Genomic DNA, 13,581 nt, shown 5'->3' on the forward strand with positions numbered 1-13,581 from the left:
AATTATTTAAAAATCTGCTACAGCAACTGTGCAATGTTTCTTCTGGGAGTACACAAAAAATTCATTCCAGTCTCTCCCTTTCTTTAAACCAGTTGATTTCAGTGATGAAGTTGGGGAAGGGACTGTGGAGGTCTTCTGTGGTATGAATAACATTTGAATCCTCACTATATACCAAATAATAAATACAAGGCGCTTAGTATATTATCTCATTTAACCCTCATGACAATCCCATGAGATAGGTATCACTATTACCCCCATTTTATGGATGAGTTGCCTAAGGTCCAGAGAGGTCAAGTAACTTGTCCATAATTACACAGCTAGTAAACTTATTCAAAGCCAGGCAGTCCAACTCCACAACCAGCATCTTTTTTTTTTTTTCACGGTACGCGGGCCTCTCCCGTTGCGGAGCACAGGCTCTGGACGCGCAGGCTCAGCGGCCGTGGCTCATGGGCCCAGCCGCTCCGCAGCATGTGGGATCCTCCTGGACCAGGGCACGAACCCACGTCCCCTGCATCAGCAGGCGGACTCTCAACCACTGTGCCACCAGGGAAGCCCACACAACCCGCATCTTTAACCACTACATTATATCCTACAGTTTGAAGATGCCACCTGCCAAAAGCAAGTCCCCTGAGTCCAACTAAGTAGGGGTTGTGGATTCTGGAGAATCCAATTTTTTTTTAATGTGCTTTTAGGTGATTCTGAAGTACAACAAAGGCTAGGAACAGTTCTCCCAAGTGGAATACCGGCAAACTTTGAGAAATAACTCATGGTCTGGAAGTTAAAAGTCTCAAATTCCAGTTCATTGATTAACTAGAATTTACTTATTACCCTATTCCTACTCCAAAGAAATTTTAAAGAAAAAAAATCTAGAATTTTCTAAAGAAAAAAAATGAGAGCTGCTGGTCTGTCCTCTCTGCATATGGGAAACTAAACAAAGATCACTGATGTTTAGCATGATTACTCTGAGGCAGAGTTAGACCGTTACCGAAGAAAATGTTCAAGGTAGAATTTAGAGTTGAAGGGGACATTTCTATCTCTGGCAACCTTCTCATTTTACAGATGAAAAAACAAGCTGTTTTTTTAAGCATCCTCTTTAACTTGGTTCACATTTGTAGTATTTAGCCAACAAATGTTTGAGGTCTACAACAGTGAGTACAAGAGAACTGTGCAGTATCACAGCGTATTGGAGCTGAAAGGGACTCTGAATCTCCTAATTTCACAGATTGGTAAACTGAAGTCTAGAAATTTAATGATTTGCCCAAGATCACACAATTATTTAATGGTAGAAGAAAAGACACTACCTAGGACAAAAGCCAAGTTTCTTATTTCTCAAGACAATAGTATTTTCACTACACCAAAAGCTATGTTTTTGTTCATAAACTTTTTTTTTTTTGGCTGTACGCGGGCCTCTCACTGTTGTGGCCTCTCCCGTTGTGGAGCACAGGTTCCGGACGTGCAGGCTCAGCGGTCATGGCTCACGGGCCCAGCCGCTCCGCGGCATGTGGGATCCTCCCAGACTGGGGCACGAACCCGTGTCCCCTGCAACGGCAGGCGGACTCCCAACCACTGCGCCACCAGGGAAGCCCCATAAACTTCTTATAATTCACAGAAATCAATGTATTAGCTCCAAACCCTGGCAATCATATCTATGTCTAGTTCTGATTTTTTTTAATTCATTAACTATCTGACTCTGGGCAAATGAGTATAAAATAAAAAAATAAACCTTACCCTTTAGGTCACAGGAATATTTCAAGAATCTAAAAAAAACCTTATAGGGTTTCCCTGGTGGCGCAGTGGTTGAGAGTCCGCCTGCCGATGCAGGGGACACGGGTTCATGCCCCGGTCCGGGAAGATCCCACATGCCGTGGAGCGGCTGGGCCCGTGAGCCATGGCCGCTGAGCCTGCGCGTCCGGAGCCTGTGCTCCGCAACGGGAGAGGCCACAACAGTGAGAGGCCCGCGTACAGCAAAAAAAAAAAAAAAAAAAAAAAAAAAACTTAGAACAAATAGGTACTGGTTGTTAAATCTAGTAACTGTTGCTCCAAATAGTCTGACTGAAAAGCTTTAAAAACCATTGCTCTAGATCACCTGAAGAACAACTCATTACCATGTCTAACTCATTTCCAATACTAAATTAATACCACCTTACTAGGTGATGGCTAGTAAATAAAAGTTGTGACAAATGTACCACAGTTATGTGATGCTGCCAACATAGGGAACTGGGTGAGGGGTATGCCAGAACTCTCTGTAGTACTGTTGCAACTTTTCTGTAAATATAAAACTATTCTTAAACAAAAAATATTTTAAAAAATGAAAAGTAAATCTCTATGCCCATTTTGAACAGTTCAGAAAATTTCTACCAAACAAGTTAACTCCAAGTTAACATTCAAACAATAGCCTGCTTTGCTTATTGGGGCTTAGTGTTAAAATGTTAATTTAGTTTAGCACTTCAAAATAATATGTTTGGGGACTTCCCTGGTGGTGCAGTGGTTAAGAATCCGCCTGCCAATGCATGGGACACGGGTTCGAGCCCTGGTCTGGGAAGATCTCACGTGCTGCAAAGCAGCTAAGCCCGTGCGCCACAACTACTGAGCCTGCGCGCCTAGAGCCCGTGCTCCGCAACAAGAAGCCACCGCAATGAGAAGCCCGCACACCGCAACGAAGAGTAGCCCCCACTCGCCACAACTAGAGAAAGCCTGCACGCAGCAATGAAGACCCAAAACAGTCAAAAATAAATAAATAAATTAAAAACAAAAACAAAAAGCAAAATAATATGTTTGGGCGATTAAAACTACCTTAGTCCCCCAAAATTGGAGTTTCCTAGTACTTTCTAGCTAATTTATATTCAGATGATCACATCTCTAACCATGAAGTCCTTGAACCAATGCTGGATTTCCAATTGTTTAGTATAGATATCTAGGGTTTTGCGGTTGGTTGGTTTCTTTAAGAAAATACTGGATCTGAGAGGGGAAAAAGGGTCAGAAACAGGGGAAAGATACAAAAGACTCTTCAGCCATTAGCTCCTCAATCTAATAATATTATAATGGGTAGCTTCACAACACTAAAGGACCCTTATTTTTATTCTAGAGCAACTGATTACACATTCTTTCCAGCTTTTCTAAAATTTTAAACACTGTAATTATATTAATATACAGATATTAATATATAAGTAATGTCCAAGAGAGTTTCATTAGTGAGACAAATACTTTAGCCTTTATTTTTACAATCTCTTGTAGTAACAAAAATTTAATGTTTACAGCAAGATATTTCTTCATTCTCCTTATAATCATACCATACCTGTTTTAAAGAACTGCTTGTTTTGGGGAGCTATAAAAATCTCTTAAAACTTATCAGAAGTTTGATATTTTGCCTTTTCTTTATTGAGATGTTAAGGGAGTTTTTGAGAAACTGGTCTTAAAACTGTAGTTAAGGGCTTCCCTGGTGGCGCAGCGGTTGAGTGTCCGCCTGCCGATGCAGGGGACACGGGTTCGTGCCCTGGTCCAGGAAGATCCCACATGCCGCGGAGCAGCTGGGCCCGTGAGCCATGGCCGCTGAGCCTGCGCGTCCGGAGCCTGTGCTCCGCAATGGGAGAGGCCACAGCGGTGAGAGGCCCGCGTACCGCAAAAAAAAAAAAAAAAAAAAAAACTGTAGTTAAATAAAGGAGCCCTATCTGACGGAGGTCAATGATGGCTCAGTCAGGTGAATAATGATTTCATCAACTAGTGTTCACCAACTAAATTCTGAGTAGGAGAGAAAATTTCATTGTTTCTGAGAAGCTTAAATTAAGAAAAATTATAACTGTTAGAAAGTTTTTATTCTCAATATCATAACAAAAAGTATATTCTCAACAATTTTCATATTGGGGAGATTGGGACTGCCTACATATGAAAAGAAATCACTAAATGAGCCTTTCTAGTCTTCCCTGTTCAGCTACTCATAATAAAAAGAGCTCCGTGAAAATAATTTTGTGCAACAATGTTTAGGAAGTTTCAGAGTCGATAATTACCGGGAAAGCTACATGAATCTCTATGTTCCAGAATCTATAAAATCAATCTATAAAGGTCTATATAGATTCCACAATCTATAAAGTCTATCTTTTCAGATAAAAGAAAAAAAACCTTCGGTATTTTTTCCCCTACCTTAGCTATGCCCTTTTAAGTCACTGAATTCTTATGATTCATCTTGAAAATTTTGTAAAAAACTATCAACACTACCAGGAGACACAGATAGATACTTGCGTGTTTCTAAACAACAGTAACTGCCAGTGCAATCCAAACAAGCCTCAAAAGTATTAAACAGCCTTTAAAAAATTTTTATTTTATATTAGAATATAGTTGATTAACAATGTTGTGTTAGTTTCAGGTACAGCAAAGTGATTTAGTTATACACATACATATATCTACCCTTTTTCAAATTCTTTTCCCATTTAGGTTACTACAGAATATTGAGCAGATTTCCCTATGCTATACAGTAGGTCCTTCGTTATCTATTTTAAATATAGCAGTGTGTACTTGTCAATCCCAAACTCCCAATCTATTTATTTAAAAGGTTTTTAAAAATACACCTATTAAGAGTGTATCGACTTAAAGAATAAACCACTCTAGTCTGAAAACAATTAAGACATGAATTTGCTTAAAGGACACATAAAAATGGTTTAAAGCTACTTCACTTTCAAAACAGAGTAATAAACAGATCCTTGAGAAACGAAGGCTAGCCTGAAAACACAAGAGATTTGCTTTTAAGCTTTCATCTTCTCACTGCTAAGTTGGTGATAGTGGCAGTAGTGGTACTCACCTAGCATTTCAAAACTTTTATAGACAGGAAAGGGCTAAGGATCTAAAGGAATGTTACTTCTAGGCCTCCCGTAATCAAGTCACCATAAACACAGAGAGATGCCCGTGTGAAGCTAGGGCAAGCCCCCAACAGGGACTGAAATAGAACTCACCTCATCTAGAAGGGAGGGCAAGCAGGAGATGATGAGAGCTGTCCCATCCTGGACCAAATGCCTTTTTCTCCTACATGATTTCTACCCTACTCAATGAAGCCCCTGTCAATGATGTGTCTTGATTGAACATATTTTTGTAGTAATAGATATGCTGCTATAAAATGGTCCCCTCTCTTTACTTGTAAAAGGTTAAAACAAACATGAAACTATTCTTTCAAACTATTTCTGTTATAAATTTTTTGCCCAGTTAAGAGAAAGAGAGGAAGTGGAAAGGAGAAGGGAATGATGGAGATAATCAGGCGGGAAGGAAAAGAGTCACAGGTAAACAGAAGTTATAATCAAATTCCTGGACTGAAAATCAGAAATCCTGGTTCCTAATCCCAGCTCTGCTATTAGCTAACTAAACTCCTCTCTTTAGACAGTGAGATTCCTCACCAAAAAATGAAGTGAGGGAAGGGGCTGCACCAAGAACAGGAATACATCCTAGAACAAGATATCCCCAAAGGAAGGCCTCATCTGGGTTTCAGAATTGAGAATCACAACTGTGCACAGGAAGAAAAACCACTCTTAGGTTGTAGGGATAAGGGAAATTTCTGATTATTCTCTTCGGGGATGGACGATTTGTTCAAAATTACACTACCTAGAGAGGAGTAAAAACAGAGAGTCCGTGCAAGTTGTCACTTCAACACAATCTGAATGGGATTCTTCATACTAGCACTAGGTACTGTAGATTCAGAAATAAACATCACAGTCTCTGCCTTTAAGGTGTTCAGAATCCAGTTAAGGGTTTGACTAAATGCTAAGAGAAAAATTATGCCTCTGTCTGATTCTGCTCTTTCCCAAGAATGTTAAATGAAGCAAGCAATGATGCTTAGAATCTTTTTTTTTTTTTTTTTTTTGCGGTACACGGGCCTCTCACCAATGTGGCCTCTCCCGTCGCGGAGCACAGGCTCCGGATGTGCAGGCTCAGCAGCCATGGCTCACAGGTCCCGCCGCTCCGCGGCATATGGGATCTTCCCAGACCGGGGCACGAACCCGCCTCCCCTTCATCAGCAGGCGGACTCTCAACCACTGCGCCACCAGGGAAGCCCCATGCTTAGAATCTTGACATTCAGATCTCAAAAATGAAGCTTACAGAAATTAACTTCAGGGGACCTAAGTTTACTGATTTCCTACCCAGTGCTCTGCTACACGTGAAAAGTGTATCATATGAATGTCAACTACCATGCTAATTAAAGTCCTATTAGTCTACAGGTTAAAGAAATTTTCTAAATTATATAAAAATTCCTGCCTACTGTCAATAATATGAAAGCCTCTTATAACAGATTTGCCTTGTTATTATTTGAATATTGCAATACATATATAATGTATCTGTCTTCAAACTTAATCCCCACTAGCCTGCACTCCACCTCCAAGTCAGGGACCAAGCAAGTACTCTGGGTATACTGGTTGAATTAGTGCTCTCCACAGCCCCTTTCAGGTGTAAAACTGCCTGACAGGGCTTCCCTGGTGGCACAGTGGCTAAGAACCCGCCTGCCATTGCAGGGGACAAGGGTTCGAGCCCTGGTCTGGGAAGATCCCACATGCCGCGGAGCAACCAAGTCCGTGCGCCACAACTACTTAGCCTGCGCTCTACAGCCCGTGAGCCACAACTACTGAAGCCCGTGCGCCTAGAGCCCGTGCTCCACAGCCAGAGAAGCCACCGCAATGAGAAGCCCATGCACCTCAACAAACAGTCCCTGCTCACGGCAACTAGAGAAAGCCCCCGCGCAGTAACAAAGACCCAACGCAGCCAAAAATAAATAAATAAATTAAAAAGCACTTAAGGTGTGTTAAGTTTTTTTACTTGTAACCTTGTGGAACTTTTGGGTGTTTATTGGTCATGTTTTTATGTCAGCTGTCAGGCAGTTTTATTTATTTATTTATTAATTTTGGCTGCGTTTGGTCTTCATTATGGTGTGCGGGCTTCTCATTGTGGTGGCTTCTCTTGTTGCAAAACACGGGCTCTAGGCATGCGGGCTTCAGTAGTTGTGGCACACAGGCTCAGTAGTTGTGGCTGGCGGGCTCTAGAGCACAGACTTGGTAGTTGTGGCGCATCAGCTTCACTGCTCCGCGTCATGTGGGATTCTCCCCCGGCCAGGGCTCGAACCTGTGTCCCCTACATTGGCAGGCGGATTCCTAACCACTGCACCACCAGGAAAGCCCCCTTAAGTGCATTTAAAATATTGCCACTACAAGCTTTAAGTATATCTTTGCAATTGTAGACACAAATACAGATCTCACTACTATATATGTTGTCCTACGAGTAACACATAATTAGGATTTCCCAATCTTGACTTAAACAACTTCATAATTTATTCGTAAATTTATACAAGCAGGAAAAATAAGTTAATAACGTAGAAAAAGGAGTAAGAAATATTAATCAGAAAACTGTGCCTGTGTGTCTACAAATATGCACACTAACTGTATAATCCTCTAAAACTTGAGTCGCATTCCTTATTTCGTTTACTTCTGGTTTTGTCAAGATCCCTAAAAAGGGAACAAAAACACAAGAGAAAGGAGAAAGAACTTTGAAAGGGAGAGTTTTACAAGTTGGGAATACTTTCCTGTTTTCCTAGAGACTTAAAAAAAAATAAGCGTGTCAAAATGTGACCCAAAAGAAATTGCTTTTTCATTAATGTACATTAAAATGAGTATTTTCTAACGACATATTTATCCCTATCAAAGTCCCACTCTGAACCCTGCAGTGTCCAGCACCGTAATTTAATTTCAAGAATAGCAGGTCAAATCACATATACAACACCATAAAAAATTAAAAAGAAGATGCTTTAAAAAGGTAGAGGCCTATCTGGTAAAAGGAAAGAGGGATTTTCTACATAAAGCGCCATAGTAATTTGGCTTAAAGGCCGGGATCAAATTCTAAACACCAAACTGACGGCATTTTAATAAAGGCCACTGAAACAAGCTGTTAAAGGCTATGAAACACAACCACCTCTACTTTCAAGAATTCTCAAACTACTTGAATGGGTTTAGACTCCACGCAAATAGCTCTCCAAAATGACTTCCCTTTCTCTTTCACAACCGCGCCCGTACACACGCACCGCACCGCCCCGCCACCCGCCCCTAATTCTTTGTAGTACATGGGGACGAGGAAGGTGGTCTGCTTTTCCGGAAGACGGAAAACTGTAGGTAAGGCACTAACACGCCGGCCTGAAAACACAGAAACCAGGTGTGAATGGCAGGTAGACCGTCCAGCGGACAAGGGAACAGAAAGCCTGGCTCCCCGCGCTCACAACTTCTCCGATACACAACGCAGACCTAGTTCCTCTTCCCCCGGTGAAAAATCAAAGCTCAATCCGGACGCCAGAGAGAGCCTCCACGCCGCTCTCCTCCAGCTCCCGGCCCGAGCCCTCCCCGAACCCCGGCGCAGTCTGCGCTGTACCTGGCGAAGAAGTCGGCGAAGCCGCCGCTCCGTCGAGCCCGGGCCGAGGTCCCCGCGGGGCCCTGCTCCGCGGCAGGCGAGGGCACCGGCGGCGCCGACGGCGGCAGGTGGTCGCGGGCGCTCTGGTGGCGGCTCACCTCGAATGTGTTCCGAGAGTTCAAGTGAACGTCGGAGAAAACGAGGCGCGACTCGGCGCCGGCGCCTCCACTAGTCCTCTCGGCCGAGGTGACCGGCGACGCGCCCTCCTCGGGACCCCCGGGGCCAGCTCCCGGCTGCTCCAAGTCTTCGCTGCCACTGCCGCTGCTGGCCGGACTGCCCCCCGAGCCGCTGCCCGCATCCTCGGGCCTTTCGGCGTCCGCCGCCGCCAGGCAGCAGCTCCGCAGCGGGTCCTCGAGCGGCGCGGCCCAGTCGGACGGGCTGCCCGCGCCGTCCGCGCCCTCGTCGCCAGGCCCCTCCGGGCGGAGGCGGCGGTGGCGCGGCTCCCGGCCGCCGGCGTGGGTCAGGTCGCGATAGTCTGGGCCCGGCAGAAAGCCCGAGTCCCCGTTGGTCATGCCTCCGTGCCGCGCCGCGCGGACATCCGCCGCTTCCGCGCCGCGGTGCTTGGAGCCCGCGTCCGGCGGGCAGGCGTCCGAGTGCGGGGCTGCGGAGCGCGGCAGAACGCGGGGCTGGCCGGCGGGGAGCGGACAGTAGCACAGCCCCGGCTCCAGCTGCCCCCCGGTCTCCGCGAGATAACGCCTAAGGAGCTGCTGAGGCGGCGGCGTCTCCTCCTCCTCTTCTTCCTCCTCCTGCTCCTCCGGAGTCTCCACAGCGCCGGCGCCTCCGCCAAAGCCGTCCGTGGCCCGAATCATCTTCCCGTCCAGGCCTGCGGGCTCGGGCGCCGGCACAGGGAGCAACTTGGGGTTTCTTCCCGAGCAGGTTCCGGCATCCTCCGGACCCACCATCTGGGGCCGGGTGAGCGCCACGCGAGGAGGCACGGGCTCGGTCCGGGAAGAGCCCTGAGTGCTGGGGCAGCAGCGGCTGCCGCCGCACCGTTCCCAGACCCGCCCCTCCCTCCCGGGAATTCGGGCTGTTGCGGGAGGGCGGGCACCCGCCTGGGCTAGCGCACGCGCAAAAGCCAGACCGGTCAAGCCCCGACCTGGAGATTCCACGAACCATAGAGACGGTAGCTAGAGAGACCCGCTCCGTGACACTCCAACTGCCAATCTGGGATCCGGCGTCTGGATGACGGAGGCTGGTTGGCCCACGCGGAACGTGACTGTCCTTACAGAAGCACGGGTATGGCTCGCTTAGCAAAAATGCACTTGACGTACTTAATTTATGGGAGTAGAATACAGTATGTTAGATGTTAAGTCCTTCCAGCTCTAATTGGTCGCTAGTCGACTTTACACTTTTATATCCACCGATCCATTGCCACAATTTTGGGTTTCCTCGCCTCAGGTCAAAACTCTTCCTTCTCCACTTCATCTTCCCCAATACTACCAAAGTTATCTTTCTTATCTAAGACCACGTTTCATCACATCACCCTCTCTTAAAGATTTCCATTATCACTTAAGGAGAAAGAGGAAGTAGAGTCAGGCAGAGAGGGCTATTGAAATAATTCCAGCACCCCATGAAAATGGATTAAAATGGGGTGATAAGCAATGAATGGAAATGAAGTGTAGAAATCACCAGATGTGATAATTGATCAGATATAAGGAGTGACTGAAGAGGGAGGAACCAGCCAAATTACTACAAAACTCTTGAGACTGAAACTGATGTGGTTTGAAGAAATAGGGACTTGGATTGTTAATAACTTGATTAATAGGAGAAATATATTTGGTAAAGTAAGAATATCCAGCATATAGAGTTCTAAATCTTGGGTTGGGGCTTCGGTTTAGAGACGCAGATTGAAGAGTCATCTGCATAATGCAACTAGGTGAGTCATGAGTAACATCATCTAGGAAGAAAGACTAAAGATGAAGGTGGGACAGAGACTCAAAGGTGTCGCTATATCAGGATGGACAAATAAGCTGTATTGCGAGGGATTAAAGAGGCACTAGTTGTGGATAAAATGAACTGGCAAATATAGACAGCTCATTCTAGAAGTATGTCAATGAAAGGACAGTAGTAGGAGAATGGAGAATTAGAGGAAGCAGCATTGTCAAGCCTTTAAAATATATATACGCACACACAAGAGTGAATGTAACCTATATATGGGTACTAAAATGTGTAAATAAAATGGTCATCCATGTACCTAGCACCCAGTTTAAGAAACGTCAAGTGTCTTTTATAATGAGCATTTTTCAAGGCCCTAAGTAAAAACTAAGTGGCTAGGGCATAGTTAGCAATACATTTAGTATCAAGATCTTTCAGAAGAAATGACCTCCAAGACACAGGTGGAAAAGCTAATATAGGAAAAGAGAAAATATTTGCAATTCATATACATAAGGATCTACTATCCAGAATATATAAAGAACTCAACTACAAGAAGACAAACAACCCAATTTAAAAATGAGTAAAGGGGCTTCCCCGGTGGTGCAGTGGTTAAGAATCCACCTGCCAAAGCAGGAGACACGGGATCCAGCCCTGGTCCAGGAAGATCCCACATGCCGCGGAGCAACTAAGCCCATGCGCCACAACTACTGAGCCTGTGCTCTAGAGCCCACAAGCCACAACTACTGAGCCCACGTGCCACACCTACTGAAGCCCGCGAGCCTAGAGCCCGTGCTCTGCAACAAGAGAAGCCACCGCAATGAGAAGCCCGTGCACCGTAACGAAGAGTAGCCCCCCGCTCACCGCAACTAGAGAAAAGCCCGCGCGCAGCAACGGAGACCCAACGCAGCCAAAAATAAATAAATAAATAAATACGAGTAAAGGACTTGACCAGACATTTCTCTGAAGAAGATATGCTAATAGCTGTTAATAAGCATATGAAATGATGCTCAACATAATTAATCACCAGGGAAATGCAAATCAAAACCTCAGTGAGATAGCACTCACACCCACTAGGAGGACTATAATCAAAAAAGTCGAAAATAACAGGTGTTGTAGAGGATGTGGAGAAAGTGGAACCCTCACACATTGCTGGTAGAAATGTAAAATGGTATAGCTGCTGTGAAAATGTTTGGTTGTTCCTCAGTAACATAGAATTACCATATGACCCAGCAATTCTACTCCTAGGTATATACCCAAAAGAATTGAAAACAGATGTTCAAACAAAAACTTGTACATGAATGTTCACAGCTGCACTATTCATAAAAAACAAATGATGGAAGCAACCGAAATGTCCATCAATAGAGGAGTGGATAAACAGAATGTGATATATACACACAACAGACTATTAGCCATAAAAAGGAATTAAGTACCAATACATGATACAAAGTGGATGAATCTCAAAAACATTATGCTAAGTAAAAGGAGCCTGATACAAAAGGTCACATATTATATAATTCCATTTATATGAACTGTCCAGAATAGGTAAATCCATAGAGAAAGAAAGCAGATGGGAGATTGTCAATGGCTGGGGAAACGGGAAAAATAGGACAGGAATGCCTCATGGATATGGGGTTTTCTTTTGTGTGATGAACATGTTTTAGAACAAGATACAGGTGGTGGTTGCATGACACTGTGAATGTACTAAATGCCATTAAATTGCACTTTTTTTTTTTTTTTTTTAGTTTAGTTTTGGCTGCGTTGGGTCTTCATTGCTGCGCATGGGCGTTCTCTAGTTGCTGCGAATGGGGGCTACTCTTTGATGCGGTTCGCGGGCTTCTCATTGCGATGGCTTCTCTTGTTGCAGAGCACAGGCTCTAGGCGCGTGGGCTTCAGTAGTTGCAGCACGCAGGCTCAGAAGTTGTGGCCCGTGGGCTCTAGAGTGCAGGCTCAGTAGTTGTGGCGCACGAGTTTAGTTGCTCTGCGGCATGTGGGATCTTCCCGGACCAGGGCTCGAACCCATATCCCCTGCATTGGCAGGCGGATTCTTAACCACTGTGCCACCAGGGAAGTCCCAAATTGCACGGGTTTTTTTTTGTTGTTTATTTAAGACCCATTTATTCTCTAGTTCTGCCCACACGGAGACACCCTCCTTGAAAAGGCGTTAAATCCTTCCCTTCACTGCAACACCTTGTGCTGAAAACACGTGTTCCAAGGTTTCAACTACGAGATCCACATTCTTAAAGCACTGATTCTTAAACCTCATCTAGATTTCTCCCCTTGTATGGGGGGAGATGACCCAAACACAGCGAAGAACAGCTCAGGACTGTGGGCTCTGCTCGCCCAGAAGACTTTGCAGCTCCCCTGACCACTCGGCTGGAGCCAGGATTAAGGCCCTGAGACGAGGGGCACCTGCTGGGCTGCTGCCACCACCACCGGCCCCCAACTCCTGTCCTCTTCACTAGGCTGGCTGTTACCTCTAGTTTCCCTGGAGTTTGGGGATTCCAGATGGTCTCTGCTCACACTTCTGTATCACGCCTGCTGCCTCAGCACTGCTGATCCACACAAAAGTTATTTGATAAGCCTGCAGGTTCTTTTTCATCAGAGGACATTCTCAAGGCCATGACTTCCCCCGGCTCCCCACTGCCCTTGCCGGCAGACTGGACGTGCGTGGCCGCCGTGCGGAGTCGCTGAGTCGGGCACAACACCCTGGCTCCACTCCGGCGCACTCTCCTGGAGAACTGAGGACCGTGCCCTGGGTTCATCAGCAGGATCTGTCTTGAAGCCAGTCCTAGAGTGACAAGAGCCACACCTGCAGGTCTATTCCACTGACCAGCCGCACAGGACCGAGCTGGGCCCACGGACCTTGGTCTGGATTGTGTTGGCTGGTCATTCTTGCCTGGGTTCACAGGCCAACAGCCGCCGTCCTTCCTCTCCTGCTCATCACTGCACCAGCGGCTCACTCCTACCTGCTGCTGTCACACGCCTGGCAACCTCGTGTTCCGGGGCCAGCCAAGAACTGAGACCCCAGCAGGCCCCTAGTTCCCAGCAGGCAAAGTCCCCATTAAATTACTGCTGCTTAGCCGTGTTCTCGAGGCTTCTGAGCCGGGAAAGTGCGGAGAGCATGGCAAGCCGCGGCGCCCACAGCCCTGGACCCGCGATGCTCCGCCGAGGCGCCGGAACCTCGCCGTACCCCGCCCCCGCAACACAAGCGACTCTGCGCCCGCCTGTCCCGCGGACCCGGGTGCGCCTCCGGCCACCGCGACCCAGGACGGAAGCGCGGGG

The 13,581-nt window shown here is 46.2% G+C and overlaps 1 protein-coding gene across 1 annotated transcript in view; it reads right to left on the reverse strand.

Moving 5' to 3' along the window:
- Positions 1 to 9,417, reverse strand: part of TBC1D12 (TBC1 domain family member 12) — a 96,396-nt gene extending 86,979 nt beyond the window's left edge. The window contains exon 1 of the mRNA XM_082854134.1: positions 8,386 to 9,417. Within this exon, the coding sequence (XP_082710260.1) occupies positions 8,386 to 9,326 (941 nt within the window). The 5' untranslated portion in view covers positions 9,327 to 9,417. The remainder of the gene's footprint in view (positions 1 to 8,385) is intronic.
- Between the last annotated feature and the right edge of the window lie 4,164 nt (positions 9,418 to 13,581).

This window comes from Leucopleurus acutus (assembly GCF_964270905.1).
Source record: "Leucopleurus acutus genome assembly, chromosome: 14".
Lineage (NCBI taxonomy): Eukaryota > Metazoa > Chordata > Mammalia > Artiodactyla > Delphinidae > Leucopleurus > Leucopleurus acutus.